This window comes from Callorhinchus milii, unplaced genomic scaffold, assembly GCF_018977255.1.
Source record: "Callorhinchus milii isolate IMCB2004 unplaced genomic scaffold, IMCB_Cmil_1.0 Scaffold334, whole genome shotgun sequence".
Taxonomy (NCBI): Eukaryota; Metazoa; Chordata; class Chondrichthyes; order Chimaeriformes; family Callorhinchidae; genus Callorhinchus; species Callorhinchus milii.
The window spans coordinates 28,738-45,779 of NW_024705075.1; the positions used below are offsets into that span (position 1 = coordinate 28,738).

General features: G+C 42.0%; 1 protein-coding gene across 1 annotated transcript; it reads left to right on the forward strand.

The window, feature by feature from the left end:
- Positions 1–6,826: 6,826 nt before the first annotated feature.
- LOC121852035 (dual oxidase maturation factor 2-like) lies at positions 6,827–10,940 on the forward strand. Its single transcript, XM_042346143.1, has 5 exons — positions 6,827–6,973; positions 7,834–7,891; positions 8,199–8,333; positions 9,664–9,874; positions 10,688–10,940. Exons 1-5 carry the CDS (start codon positions 6,827–6,829, stop codon positions 10,938–10,940), a joined length of 804 nt encoding a protein of 267 aa, XP_042202077.1.
- The last annotated feature ends 6,102 nt before the right edge of the window (positions 10,941–17,042 follow it).

Consider the following 17,042-nt stretch of genomic DNA (forward strand, 5'->3'; position numbering starts at 1 on the left):
AACCGATCATGAACGGAGCCAAGCCGATGACAGCTCGTGTGGTCTAAAGTAGTCGCTACTTGAACTCCGGGAAAAACCAGGGACTTACAGCTTTTAAATATGGTCTGGACAAGCGTACAAACTCTCAGTAGCGTATAATCTCCCCTGATATCGTGATAGATACGAGACCTTACGCGTTCGTGTGGTTCCTTACGGTTCTTATTAGCTTTTTTCAGAGGTGACCTGGCTACGCGTGACAGCTCATCGAAGTGTCTTACATCATTCGTGGGAATGTGTAGCAGCCAAATAATCTAAGACGCACGTTTCTAAATGTGGAGGAACAGAGAAAAATCCACGAGACCACCACGGGGTAGAACATGCAGACTCCACAGATACAGGCGTCATGGTCAGGGTCGAACCCAAGAACCAGTACAGTGGTCCTCAACTTTTCTTGGCTACGACACCCCCTTGTTGAATTTAGTTTCAACCGAGTACCCCCTTGCCTGACCCAACGTGGGTCTTGTAAATAAATGTATGAATAATGAACATCATTATTTTAACCAATTGTCCATTTTGTGAGGAATCATAACTATCTGAAAACTGCAAGCGAATAAAGCAAAATCAACGGACGCTTTGCATGCGTGACGTAATTTGTTCGCGCCCAGTTCGACGCTCTTGGAAACCCACTATTGTTGACACCGTTGTAGGTCAACACATGGATTCCAATGTTTCAGTTTCATTCATTTTATATTGGCAGATTCGTACATGATTATTCACCAATGACTCCCACGTACGATATAATGTCATACATTTATATAAATCACCTCACGTACCCCCTGGGGCACTGCACGTACCCCCTCCCACGTTGAATGCCACTGCATACCAAACGAGAGAGATAACATCTCGCGGTGGCGAGCCAGCTCCATCCTCAGCCGCATTTGTTTCCCCGTGACGGATGTTTTTCATTCACCACAACAGGCACTTATTTTAAAGCTGAGTGGACCTAGCGGGGGCTCGGGACGGTTAATATGTTCGTCACTGATGTTGTTCGTAAGCGGGAATTGGAAGCGAGTTGGCTGAATTAGGTCCCAGCGCAGTGCACTAACCTCTGCACCACTGCTGCCCAAGAGAAAAATGGGAAATAAGATAAAAACACACGCGCGCACATGTAACAAAGTATGAGTAAGAGACTGAACGTTTTTAATACATCTGCAAAACCTCCCCGTGACATCAAATTGCAAACGAATTTCTTTAGAACTCCTTTTTGTGTTTAGTTTGTTCTTGTAGCACGATTGGCTGCGTACCGTGTGAAAGAAGTTCAACATACACACATACAGGCGTGTCGTCAGTAAAACGTTTTTCAAAGATTGATCGCAGCATTATCACTACCATAAAATGTATTTCCTAAATGGAGATTAATAAAGCTCAAAGGCTCAAACAACCTTTTGTAGTGAGCGCGCAGCCTATCCAACACGTAGGACCACATTTAGAGGACAGCACACAGGTCCCAGACCACGGAAAAACATCAGTGGCGAGTGATATATTCACCGGGTCTGGGACCATAGCCCTTCGCCAACCCAAAACTGACAAGCGTGGTGAAGTATGGACACACGACCCCGTGAGTGGACACACCACGTGTGGACGCATCTAGCTGCGAGTGGACGGCACATCCAGCAGTGGATTGCAATGTGCCAGCAACGTTATAGGAAGTTACTTTTCATTTAAACGTGTTTCATCTTCTTGGTTCTTTCGGTAAAGTCACGTAGAAGGAAAATAATAAAATAATAAAAATAAAACAATAAAATCTTTTATTATGTTATGTTTTATTACTTTTATTACTTTATTATTTTCCTTCTACGTGACTTTACCGAAAGAACCAATAAGATGAATCCCTGCAGTCACGAAAGCTTTAAATCGAAATTTAAACGTGTTTGTTTAGTCATACGTTTTGGTCATTTAAGGGGTTGTCTTGTCTTGCTCAAAAGCGACGATAAAGTAACTGTTCAAATGTCAATTTAGAAATTGGTCATCGACAAAATATTTATACATTCTGATTCTTATCTGACCCCATCGAGTATATTGTAGTCTCCAGCTATTAATTTTATTTTATATCGGTACTATTCTACATAAAACCGACTATATATACATGAATGGGGAAAACCGACTCGTATCAATAAACTATGCAATGTCCATGCCAACTAAACACAAAGGCAAATGCTAACGAATTCAAGAACGCACATTGGGGGGCACTCGGCTCAGTATGCGTGTGTAATAAAATGTTTACAGGTTGGACAAAGTTATCGTTATAGCCTACGACAATGCGTCTATTTCGAGCCGTTGTTGTTAAGTCCAAGTTAAAATAACAGTTGTAAACAGCCTATGTGTACTATATGTGTGTTAATTGGAAGGAGGGGAGAGAGAGGAGAGCAGGGGGGAGGGTGGAATTCGTCCCATAGCGTCACTCGCTCGCTCGCACGCACTCGGCGGGAGGACGTGTGCCGCGTGCGGATGACCCAAACGTAGTAATGGTGCATCCACACACACACGAGCGAACGAGCGAGCGAGCGCCGTTTCGAAACGTCGAATTCGCAATTGCGCTCGCCGTTTAACTGCCACCGCAGCTGACAATTGCTCGCCTTGAGCGTCCGATTGCACACACGCGCGCTTCCCACTAAGGCAGAGGGCGCAAACAACTTTAACGTCGGGCAACATGGGGCAAAACCATGAGCGTCGATCGATACCCATCGACGGTTGCGGCCAAGGTAGCTTCTGAATTCTTTTTTTTTAAATAGACAATTCGCAATAGTTTTTTTTTTTTTCCGGTAAAGTCACGTAGGTAAAATTTTTTAAAATAAATTAAAACTCGCAATAGCTCAGCGGGGCCCTACTAATGCTGAAATAAAACAAAGTTTCGTTCAGTCAGTCCTCCGATTGCTTGGAGCCAATGTGCGCGCCGTTCGCCACCAACAGGAAGCCAATTTGACGCCGACAGCCGATGACTTTAATGGTCTTAATGAGCGAAGCGGCGCATACATTTCCGAAGAGGAAGAACTGTAGAAATCAATTGCCCTTTTAAATGCGGCTGTATAACAAGGTAGTAGTCGCAAGGGTGTTTTTTCGCGGTATTTTACAAGGCAGTTAACAATCATGTATGAGGTGTGTGTGTGTGTGTAAAACATTAAACACAATACCTCGTGCTGTGCCGAGTGCGCTGTAGCCCGGCAATAGAGATAGCAGATCTCTGTGGTTGTGTAAAAAGCGGGGAGTTTTAAAGGGCTAGGTAGACATGCGCACAACCTTCAGCTGTCCATCCGCATCCGTTCTCACGTCGCTCGAGTGCGAGTTGGGCTCCACGCTAAAAAAAAAAACAGGGAGAGGCAAATAATTGGACCAATCTGAACGACCCTCGATCTCTCTCCCACACCACCCCTCCACACCTTCCTCAGCACCACCCTCCACACGCACTGGCAGAATTTCCCCCCCCCCCTCCCCACCCCCTCTCTCCTCCTTGGATGCAAATTTAGTTTTATTGTTTGACGAATGCGTGACTTCATCAATATTCAAATCGCTTTGTTTCCGTGACCTATAAAGGGGAGCACCGATTTTGGGAGTAAGGTCATTTTATTGACAGCTATTGACCGACCCAGTTTCAGTTGTAGAATATAAAACACTGCCGGTGAACACCAACAGCGACAAGTCAAGACGAGCACTACTACCACCAACAGCTACAAGAGTCAAGGCGAACACTACTACCACCAACAGCTACAAGAGTCAAGACGAACACTACTACCAACCAGGTACGTCGCACAATTCACAGGGAAGGATCCCCGTCGAATCGCAGAGCCGAGAGAATAACAGTTGCGCATTGTTGCGTTCAGGTACTGAGCCATATTTATGTTCACTCAAACTGTTAGAATTCGTAGGTGTTTTTTTTCTTCTTCTTCAATTTCTCAATTTAGGACACTCGTGTTTTAACAGGGAAACGTCGGAAGTCTGGGGTGGCACCAGTGTTACTTAACAACTCTTAGGTTTTTTGTCGATAAAGTCACATACATCAATCCTTGCAGTCACGAAAGCTTCAAATCTAGAACGTGAAGTCAATCCGACTGACGACTATTTTTTTTTTTCTCCGAATGAGAAAACTCGATTTTTTTTTCCACAAAGAATATATACTTCAACCCTGTGATAATTTACAATGTATATTTCCTCATTTAATGCTATTTTAGGAGCTTTAACTGTTATCGGAAAAAATGTGATTGTGGCTTTGGCACGTGATACTGAATAACGATATGAAGACAATCCGCACACAATGTATTGTGTGCCTCCACTCACGTGAGGTGGGTGGCTGGGTTCATTGAAACATACAACGCATTATTTTTTATTAATTTTTATTTCATTTTTTACCTACGTAACATTACCGAAAGAACTAAGAGTACAAACGCAGCTTCCCGGCAAAAGCGATTGGTCTCAATAGTAAGTTGTCTTTTGTCGTGTGTATCGACAACAAAAAGGGACATTCAGTTTTGGATTAAACAGATCTCATCGACATTTGACTCTAACTTTGCAGCACGTTGGCTACAACTTGAATTACAATTGCAACGAATGACACTAGAAGCGCATTCCCTACTCATTTCTGTTGTGTCAATATTTGACGATACCCGTTTTTTTTGTCGTAATACGCTCACCTAATGCCACCTGCAGGCAATATGAAGCGAGCTCTTTTTATTTTGCCGACCGCGCCTCACAATAGTAATCATAATAAGAATAGCAACTCGCGATGCTGTGCGTACGTACGCACATGGTTTCAGACACCTGGCAATGATTGTGAACCTGCGTGGTCACACGGTCTCTTGACACACGCGTTGCACGATGAATGCAAAGTGGCACAGTTAAATTGCGTAAAGAAAAAAAACATACTTAACACAGACCACCGGTTTCCTCGCTTAAAGATACGATTTGCTGCATCGCCTTTAATTTGATATGTGATGTAAGGCATGACTAATACACTGTATACCGAATGGACTTCTTTCAAGTTGTCCACTCTCCTTATTACAGTACTTATATTTTAAACATATATAATCAGACATTAGCTTGCGTTGCTTTTCGTGTGGATGGAGATTAAAAAAGTTCAGCTTATAGTTAGTGCAGTAGTGCATTCTCTTGCAACTTGTATGTTTAAAAAACACATTTACATTGTCACGAGCACACCGATATGCGTTTTGACCATCGTTCTATACTAAAACATATGCGTGAAACAAATCTTGTCTTAACATCGCAACAAAAGTACGACAAAAGATTTGTGTGCCCTTCAAGCTTAGGCTATCTTTGCTGATTGCTCTTATTGATGCAGGTTAATTGCCCACGCATCGCTTTTGCAAAAAATGTAATCGGGCGAATACAAATTTTGGGTTTAAACAAATTTTTATTTGAAACTGTGTAGAATAATAAAACGACATTTGCTAACCATTTCACCTGGGGATGATTGGACAATAGCTAACACGCATACAAAACTGCACAACAACACGAATTTGACAATTCAACACAGTACTTAGTTTGAGAAAGGTTATGACCAATGCTTAAAGTTCTATTACGAAGTAAACTTAGGTACAAAACCTCGACCCTGTTATCGATTGTATTTTTTCCCGAAACATTAAAAGTAGCTTAGGAATGAGATGTATTACGTAGGTAAGCACGGCTATGTAAAAGATAATGAAGCCAACTTGATTCGTGCATAACCTTGAACTGTGATATGTAGACGACAAGTGGATCGAATACTTTGGTAATGAGTGCGCTTATTACTAACTACCCACATTAATTAGCAAATGTGTGTGTGCAATGTAAGGTTGCTGTTTCATCATTGAATGTGCTATTAATATTCCCACTCTGTAATTCAACATTTATATTGTTCGTATTTCATGTACGAAACATTGACCTCCCGCCGGATATCTTCGCATACAAAACTAAAAACAAGCCCCAAGTTTCCAGTCGCATCACATAAAACTGCATTTCACCAACCATACAATGTAGCAATCTGAAAGATGTATGCATGTACTGCGTTCTGAAAAAAATAGATTTCTAGCTCAGTGGGCCGACCCTGGTAAAATAAACTAGAAAGATATTGAACTTTTTTTGCACCCCAAGTAGCCAAGCGTGCTAATCGGAGGTGCGAGACTTTAAAAAAAAGTAGCCAACTCCCCCTTCCAGACTTTTCCAGCTTTCACGCTCCACTGCTTTCTCAATAGCAGAGCCCCCAATGCAAACATATAACTCCAAACGCGTCTCGCGGCTCTACAATCGGCCAAGTTCATTGCAACCGCAGGAGGGATTAAAACAATAACACTCCGAATGAAATCCTCAGGCAGCAATAAACGAACGTAGACTTCATCCAGTGCAAGTACACCGCCGTATATGCATGTAATTAGAAGAGAGAGAGTTACAGCTATTGTTTAGGACTGCTGTTTTTGGCATTTGGATCGGGTGTGCTTAAACACACAGAGTCGGTTAAAGCAACCTAAGAAATTCTGTTTGCGAGCCTCCCCTTTAAATGTATAAACTCTTTGTGGACAACGATGCATGCCAGAAAGACATAGATGAGAGATATTAATTAGCTGTGTTATGTGAATTCGATTCTTACGATTACGTTCATTCAGATCTTAAGTAGAGCTGATATTTGGCGCATCTGACTTTCCTCAGGAATTCGAGTTTTCCCCCCTTGAGCTGTTTGGCGCGGTAAAGATTGTCCGATTAATTCCCAATACCATCAGCCACCACCCAAGGCATAGGCGTAATTACAGCTTTGGGTTTCATTGCGCAGGTCGCCCTCAAATCAGCCGCTAACAAATCGAAGATGACAATCGGAGATGGCTTCCCTCCGTTCTACGGCGAGCGTCGTACAGCCGCCAGTGTCGACCTGGAGCAGCTGATCGTCATCGTCGTCTTCTGCGTCCTCGCGGTCGCCTTCTTGCTCATCCTGCCGGGCATCCGTGGCCGAGCGGTAAATCATCACGCACTTTCGCCGCACAACATTGTTCAACATAATTTTATTATGTTGTATTTTTATTATTTTATTACTTCCCTTCTACGTGACTTTACCGAAAGAACCAAGAAGATGAATCCCCGCAGTCACGAAAGCTTTAAATCAAAATTTAACATTGTTCAACTCTCACCTACGCTTCGTTTAAAATTGTGACTGAAAACTTTCGTGACTGCAGGAATTCATATTCTTGGTTCTTTCGGTAAAGTCACGTAAAAAAAAAAAGTAGAATTTTTTTTATTACATTTTTTTTTCTTTTCTATCTACGCGACTTTAACGAAATAACCAAGAATATGAATTCCTGCAGTCACAAAATAAATTTAAATAAATAATAAAAATTAAATAAATATACATTTATCTACATGACATTACCGAAAGAACCAAGAATATACACTTCTTTGTTTAAAGGCCGAGCGGTAAATCATCACGCATTGTCCCTGCACACATTGTTAAACTCTCACCTACACTTATTTTGTTGTTATAAACCGAAGGGGTCACATTTATTTATACAGAGTCTACTGGCCAGATTTTTTTATTATATCTGCATGCACTTCAATTCTGTGCCTCTTCTCAAAAGTCACACCACCACTATCCGTAACACAGATATCCTCCATGCACGTATAATTAAGACCCATCGACTAACATAGAGAGTATAGATGGTTTCATAATTCGTATAGGAATGGCAATGGGTTAGTGCAGTCAATGATCAGAAGCTTAAGTTATTTTGCACACTGCGATTAAATAAGTTACCTTTTGTAATAGAATGTTTATTTTAACGTATTATAACATTCCGATGTCCTTTGATGTATCTGTGATTGCAGCGAATCTACTGGTTCATTCGAGTGCTCCTCAGCCTGCTGATCGGATGCATGATAGTCGGTAAGAAATCCGAAACGTTTCTTTACGCATTGCATAAATTCCACAAACTTTAATTACCTGTGAAGATGGGACGCGATTAATGATAAGCTTACCTACACAGATAATCTTTGGGAAAGCTATATTTACAACATACGAATTGCAAAAAACACAAAGTGTTCACAACATTGGTGCCACAATACAGTGCTGCTTGTGCAACATCGAGCGTGAGCCTGCACGCAGTTAATCCGAAGTGGCTAACGCGGTTCGCACTGTGGAGATAAACGTTCGAACGATGTCACTCTGCTCTCTCCCGCCGTCACCCGCTCAGTGGTGAACTTCCAGACGCACTGGGAGGTGGGCCACGTGGAGACGCAGACGGAGTACCGCGTGGCGGATGGCAGCACCATCAAGGCGCGCATCGGCCTCGGCGTTTCTCTCCACGGCTTCAACATCACCCTGAAAGGTACCGGATAACGCCCAGCCTACGAAACACACAGCACCACCCATCCACCCACCCACCCACCGTGTGCTTGCAGGTTGTGCCCGCGTGTTGTTCGGCACGATCTTGGACGTGTCGCTGCATGTTATAATGCACAGCCTGAGAAACCCATCATAGAGCTATGCGAGCACAATGGCGAAAGCCTACATAGTACCATGAAGCATGCTGCACCTAAGACCTACTACGTAAGAAGAATAGCGCGATTGTTATTAACGGGAATCATAATGAATGTCCTGGAAATGATTCAAGCAATACGTTGACTACTTCTTGACCAATGTAAATACTACAGATTGTCTAGAAGGGATAAAAAGCTGGAATTTGGCATAAATATAGCCGAGTCAAAATAAATAACGTAAAAATTGGGCACCCAAAATTGCATCCCAGAGAATAAATTGGTTTCACTCGTAGGGCAGGGTGAGCCAGACATTTAAATTCCTATGTTGAACACTTACAAATAGACACTCCCCTGATCATCAGTGATGCAAGTAACTCACCCCCTGTGGATGTGTGTCAATAAAGCCAATGGAGAAATTACTTGAATTCACGCGTACACCCGCAATGCATATCATTTCTAATTTCTAATTATTTAAAATGTATAAAAAGTATTCAGCAACAAAATAAAGCGTCTCTGTCCAAAGTGGCAGCGCTAATCTCCATCTGATGCCAAGCAATGCTGCAGATTCCACATTCATTTTTCAAGGACCATTGTCTAAATACGACCAATATTTACTGCCCAAAGTGATATTCATTTCATAAAGACACTATGCAGGGTGATGTATAGAACGCATGCTATTTGGTGATGCTGCATTGGTAGTGGCGCACAAGCAGACATCACAAAACACGTGAAGACATTCGTCAATAACACTGCCTTGAAAGGAAATCTGTATAATAGGTCCCGTTTGGCCTTTCTTCATAGCACATTCATCATCAGGTGCTATGAAGAAGGGCTGTCGCCATTAATAAGGGCCATTTCCCAAAACGTCAGCTATTATATATTTGTTTTCCTTTAAAGTCAGTGTTATTGACATGCCATGGGGGAGATATTGCAATCCAACCTCAATCGCACTAAACGATTGATTGACAACGCATGTAGGGATACCAGCGTGATTCACGTCTCTTAATCCATACGGTAGGTAGATCATCTGCTTTAAATGTAATATTTATCTATCATGCAAAAGGAGCCTCAATCAATCCATCCCACAATGCGGTCAAGCCCAAAAATGACACGCGTGGTCATATCACCCCACCACACCTCCTTATGAATCGCGTTCTGACACCGTCACTTTCACCACAGGAACTCCGCAGATTCAGCTGAACGAGATGATCGACTACAACGAGCGCTTCACTTGGCAATCCGGCAACATCGACGGCGACTACCAGCATGCTCTTCAGAGGGGCCTTCCCGTGCCCATCCTGCAGCTCGCCGAGACGTTCGGCAGCAACAGCGCCTGCGCCAAAGTGTCCCAGTACGCGCAGGCGGGGCGATACGCCTCCGCGCTCATTTGGTGAGGCCACAGCAGCATTTTTGTTACTTGCCCAACATGCACGAGCGGATGTCGTACGGTTAAGTTCCATACCGCGTGTGGTTTTAACTCCCAAGTACAAAAAAATTGGGGGTCTCTCTCCGGAGGGTGTGTTTTTGGGTCGTACCGCGAGCTGTTCGGCACGGAGCCCGACGTTTCGCCGCACGTTGCTGTGAGCATCATTCGTGCCGAACAACACGCGCAACAAACTCGAAAAACGCCTCGGAGAGCTATACGGCGCACAACTTCTGCGGAAGTAAAAAAGTTTTGCCAAAGTTTTTTGCCAAAAAAGCTCATCGACAGCACATAAGCCACCCCAATTGGTTTTTACGGTGCACCTTTAGTGAGAAATTCGCTTCCTCAAAAGCCATCAATTCTATTGACTCCCTGTCTCGGCTCAATGCCTTATTTTGCCTCTATGACCGATTGCACTTTTCTACGAAATAAAAATGGCCAGTTTCTGCACAGCATCGATAGATTGTGGCCGCATTTACATGCTACGCAAACCTAAATTGCATTCTATTGCTCGTTTACCATTGCGAGAGTATAACAGCATCTGCAAGTATTATCACGTGTGTACCAACCTCCACCATTTAATTTGCCGTTTTGTTGAATACATTCCGCGGGGGTGGATACATCGAGGAAACGCGTCGGCCAGTTTTTTTATTAAGGAACATCCGATGATGTTAAATGCTTCCCACGACTTTTCGCTCTTCTCACGTGCAATTCGCGAACGACCAAATCGAGCACCGTCGTGAAACCACCTTCCGCGCTGCGTCCACCCCAACCCTGCAGGGTCGCGTTTGTCTGCTGGGTCCTCTCCAACTTGCTGTTCGTCATCGTGCTCCGCTACGGCGGCGCGGCGCTGCTCATGACCGGCTTCTTCCTGGTGACGGCGCTCATCTCCTTCGGCTGCACGCGGCTCGCGCCGGTCTGCCAAACCCGACTGGGGCTCGAGAGCGTCTCACTGCAAACCACTTTTGGATACAGCTTCTGGCTCACGCTCGCCAACGGTGAGCGGAGGACGGCGTTGGACACAATGGTGTAGAAAAAAAATATAAAAAGAAACGATTAAATTTCGATTTAAAGCTTTCGTGACTGCAGGAATTCTTCTGCTTGGTTCTTTCGGTAAAGTCACGTAGAAGGGAAGTAATAAAGTAATAAAAATAAAACATAATAAAATAATATAATAATAAAAAATATATAGAATAATATATATTTTTATTTTATTATTTACATTCTACGTGACTTTACCGAAAGAACCAAGAAAAAGAAACGATTGTTAAACGCCGCACGGAATGAATGGCTGCAATGGCACGCTCATCAATACTGCACTTGTGCACCCGTTTGTATCAAAATCCCACCGATTTATTTACAGTGGGTGATTGTTAAAACCACTTGACCTAACGACAATTTACAATTTGATTATTAAAGCATTGCTAATAAATCGTTTGCAGCTATTGGTGTGTTAGAGTAGCAGTTTTTATTTTACTTTTATTAATTATAATTTTTTTTTTACCTACGTGACTTTACCGAAAAAACCTAAGAGTATGTTAGAGTAGCCTTGGATTTAAAATATTGATGCATTTTTGGTTATTTAAAGAACTAAAACCTGGTTTGGCAATTGATTTTTAACTAAGGTTGATTCTACTTATTTGAATAGCTACAGCGAAACATGTACATATGTCATCGGAAATAACACATCCCATTGAAGTTAAAATAGAGGGAAAAGTTTAGCGATACCTGGTTAATAATAAAAGACGACCATAGATTACTGCCTGACCTTGTAGCCAACAGTATAAATACGCCTCGTATTATCCAATGTCAGGGATGCTGCGATGGCGTAATAGTCGTAATCTCCCCGACAGCAGTTGAAACAATGGTGCAAGTTTATTCAATCCACTCACCTCTGTCCACCAAAATCCGTTGATTGGTAGTTCGCGTGTGGTGGGGTAAAGTGTGGGTACTCCCTGCCGCTTCCAAGACGTCTCAACAGTGTGACAGAGTTGGGGATGTTCACTACCTCGCCTGGTGTACACGAACTCGTGGGTTCGATCCCGACTCTGACGCCTGTACATTTGGAGTTTTTTTTTATGTTCTCCCTGTGGTCGCATTTATTTTTCTCCAGGTCCCCGGTTTTTTTCCTCCACATTTAAAACATGTTTTAGAGTGTTTGGCTGCTCTAAATGTCCACATGATAAGCCAGTTTTTTGGGGCTTTAATTTGTGGCCAGGTTGCTTCTGAAAAAAGAGCTATATATAGCTCAGTAGGCCTTACTTGCTAAAATAATAAAGTTTCTAATAGTTGAATAAAACTTGCCCTCGAGAGCTCCCTCTATTGGGGGCTCTTTATGGCAGGAGTGACTCGTGCAAGAACTTAAAAATGTATTTTACCAAGTAAAGCCCACTAAAAGCTATTTATACGTACATAATAGCTCAACGAAATTGACGATGTTGAGCTATATATAGCAGCGGCGTGTTTTAAATGTGGAGGGAAAACCGGAGGAACCAGATACAAATCCACACGACCCAAGAGGGAGGAATTCTAGATTTGAAGCAAGAGGGAGGACACGCAAACTCCAAATATACAGGCATCTTTAGGGTGGGGATCGAACCCACGGCGAGGTAGTGAACGTCTCGCCACCGTGGCACACACACGGCCGTGCCTTGACCTGCCATTACATGGTGTCACCGCCGTTGTTGAACCGTGTTATTAATTCTTACTAATTCCCCCTCCCCACCAACCCACTGCATTCTCAGCCGTGCTCTGCTTGCTGCTGGAAGCCTCGTGATTGGTGCTCATCTCATGGCTCCGCACAAGCTGGAAGAGTTTTTCTCCAACGAGGAGGACGAGATGGAGGACCTTGGTAATGCGTGCGCACGTCGTGAGCTATGCAGACACTTGCTTGCATTAAAAACAAAACACGTGACATCCCCAGAACAGCGCAGACATCAATTCATGCACACATCATGGTACGACCCCTGCTGTCATTCCACTGCTGGATGAGGGCCTCCCCACACCACGCATGTCGTGGGGAAGGGGGGCGGGTTAGTGAAGGCAGGGAGCATAGAAGTACTGAACAACATATTTCTGCACTATCCATCTGCATCCTACCACTTAGTCTCTTGGCCCATAACAACATGGTGCTCATCACTCCAAGCACTGGTCCAGGCTCAAGCCTGCTTAGCGCTGTGTGATCTCAAGCCCGCTTAGCGCTGTGTGATCTCAAGCCCGCTTAGCGCTGTGTGATCTCAAGCCCGCTTAGCGCTGTGTGATCTCAAGCCCGCTTAGCGCTGTGTGATCTCAAGCCCGCTTAGCGCTGTGTGATTTCAAGCCCGCTTAGCGCTGTGTGATCTCAAGCCCGCTTAGCGCTGTGTGATCTCAAGCCCGCTTAGCGCTGTGTGATCTCAAGCCCGCTTAGCGCTGTGTGATCTCAAGCCCGCTTAGCGCTGTGTGATCTCAAGCCCGCTTAGCGCTGTGTGATCTCAAGGCCGCTTAGCGCTGTGTGATCTCAAGCCTGCTTAGCGCTGTGTGATCTCAAGCCCGCTTAGCGCTGTGTGATCTCAAGCCCGCTTAGCGCTGTGTGATCTCAAGCCTGCTTAGCGCTGTGTGATCTCAAGGCCGCTTAGCGCTGTGTGATCTCAAGCCTGCTTAGCGCTGTGTGATCTCAAGCCCGCTTAGCGCTGTGTGATCTCAAGCCCGCTTAGCGCTGTGTGATCTCAAGCCCGCTTAGCGCTGTGTGATCTCAAGCCTGCTTAGCGCTGTGTGATCTGGCAAAATATACCGCGCTCTTGGTGATTTGGTCATAGGCATCGATTCATTCATCCACACCTCCGATTATCACGTTTGGCTACATAACGGTGCGGAAGACGTTCAACATACGGACATACATTACAGACCACGATGTACAACAGTTTATATTGTTGCAGCTCTTTGCATTTTAATGGTTATGCAATCATTCAAAACATATTCTTAATAATCAAAATCAAGAAAACTAACGTTTTGATAAACCTAGTATTGCATTTCTATGCAACACGGAAATCATGTATGAAGTCTCAATAGTTATGTATGCACACATCAATTACATTACATGTTGCGTATACTTGAATTAACGTTTCATTTTTTTTTCACAGATGAAAGAAGCATAATCTTGTGGAATATGCCTACTTGAATGAGGCGTTTACGACGAATGCTCTAGACCATCAAAGGCAGACATTGCAGTGGCCGTCACGGTAAGGCATCTGGCCATGGCATTCACTTGATTCTTACTGCTTTAAATCCACAATGTTGGTAACGATATCACAGCCAACCCCACAGCAATTTGATTAGCTCACGGTAGTGATATAAACCTTTGCTCGTTTTTACAATTTTTTTCTCCAGATTTTTTGTAAAAAAGAATTTATTTAATCGAATTTGTACGTGCAGTTTCGCTTGCTCCATCAGCCTGCAATGCATTAAATCACCACGGCACCTGCACACGAGGCGATTTCATTGCTCCATCTCTGTAGTGAACGTCCCCCTGGGAAGTTTTCCATCCCTTGGTTTCCGCTCTATCATTATTCTTGATCATTGATCAAATTTAAAGAGATGTCCATGCATTGCAAACAATCAATTATGCCACACGATGCAATGCCTAATTCATGCTCGTAATAGTTTATCTGAACTGGTGATTCGACGCATATCGTTAGATATTTAGAGATAAGGCGCATTGATTCACATGTTGAGATAAAGTGATATGGTTGTTTACATTATGTAGAGTAAATGTCCTATGCTCCTCTATTTCAGATTCCAGAGGCAATTAACACCCAGCTCTAACCATCCACATCTGCCTGCAACAGGAAAACACTTTGTCTACAAACAGGTAAATGTTATTGCATGGCTTTGAGGTTATTCGCGTATATCATGATAGCCACGGGTCATTTAATTACGCATGATAAACATATAATTCGTAAGTTCACAATACGCACATCGAATGGTGCACGTGATATTAACGATTTTCCTTACACCTTGTGTTTTCATAACTTATCTTATGCAGCATATCGTGCTTGAAGTGCTTTAAGTAAATGTAAACGACTTGTTGTATATGATTTGCCAGTGTGATCATGTTTTTTTGGTGTTTTTTTTTGTATCCCTTTCCAACACAGTTCAGACAGCGCAAGCAACTTTGAAGATCTCTCACAGACCCGAATGTAAAATGTTACAGAAGAGGAAGATTTGTGATGTGCAACACATTCCACTGTTTGAACGCTTTGTACTGAAACAAACACACTGTCAGTGCAACACACTCCATTTCGCCATGTACTTTATAACGTATGAGATTTACAATATTTATAGTTATGTAATTATTCCATCAAATTGCACATGATGTATTTTTTTTACAAATACGTGCAGTTCTAACCTGTCGATTTAATTTACAAATTGTACCAAATGTATTAATGGATAGAAGTAAAGTATTTATAGAATTCTTTTTATACGTTAAGTTTTAACCGCTACGTGAACTGCTTCTCATGGAAATAAATTAATTTTCTATGAAAATTAACATATGTATATTTAACAATGTGACCAGTAACTTTGATTGTTGTTGCTTCATGTAGAAAACAATAAAAAAAAACCTTCAGTATTTGATTCTATTTTTCGATTTAAAGCTTTCGTGACTGCAGGGATTCATCTTCTTGGTTCTTTCAGTAAAGTCATGTAGAAGGGAAATAATAAAATAATAAAAATAAAACATAATAAAATACAAAATAATAAAATAAAACATAATAAATACAATATATTTTATTATGTTTTATTTTTATTATTTTATATAATAATAAAAATATTTAATATAATAAAAATAAAATAAAACATAATAAAATACAAGATATTTTATTGTTTATTTTTATTATTTTATTATTCCCTTCTACGTGACTTTACCGAAAGAACCAAGAAGATATTTGATTCTATGTTGTGCACCATCAGAGTCGTCCTCTGAATGAACATACTTTCAGGGTACGTGTTTATCCAGCATCCAATAACTACTAACTACTGCTTAGGGTGTTTGGCATGTTCCACATTTCTTTTCCACGTGGTGGGAGCTTCTTCGGTTCTTGAAAGATGGCATGCGGTACACTCTTGACAACAATGAGAGCTATCCAGACAAGTGTTCACGTCCAAACTTAAGAATGACCCCTGCATTTATTAAGTTTACGTGAATCAGCTGTTGTATATATGCCTTTTTCAAAAAAATATGAAGTGTGATATTGCCTAGTTTTAATGTAATCGTTTTTTTGTAGACATATAATGTGGATTCAGTGCGTTCGAAGCATTCGAATGAGAAGTGGAACAGGCTTGATCGCTTGAGCTGATAACTACCAATGATACAGACACGAAGACGTGAAGCCATAGGGAGACCAAAGGAGTTGCAAACCCTACTGTTTTAATTGTGCTCATGGCACAAATAACTCGGCACCCAAGCTACTAACTTTGTCCAAGTCTTGGCGTTTGGAAAGTTGAAGCATTCAAAATCACAACCACCGCATGGGAATATCTTCAAACATGGTATTACATTTCGATTTAAAGCTTTCGTGACTGCAGGGATTCATCTTCTTGGTTCTTTCGGTAAAGTCACGTAGAAGGGAAATAATGTAATAATAAATATTCTATTATTCTATTATTTTATTATGTTTTGTTTTATTATTTTATTATTTCCCTTCTACGTGACTTTACCGAAAGAACCAAGAAGATGGTTTTACATATTAACTTGATAGCATATGCTGAGGATGCAGCTCAGGAACAAAAGGTTTCAATATGACTATTTTGTATATTCTTATGAACAATCACTGTTATCCATCCATAATTGCCACAAGGTATGGGATAAGCATGAGCAACTTAATTATAATTAAAATTCTGAGCCATGTTATACAATATTAGACAGGACTACATTTTATATGGGCTATGTAAAAATATGTTGATCACTTTCATATTAACCATCTCATCGCACCTGTGTACTGAATGTCGAAGTGAAGATTCTAACATTTAAACTCAAGACTGTGAAGCCTATTACATCATTAATCGGATGCAATCAAGTTGGAGTTATAACAACATTCCTAAATGTTAGATTATTAAAACATTTTCAATTCGGAAGACCACAGTAAAAATGCAACTAATT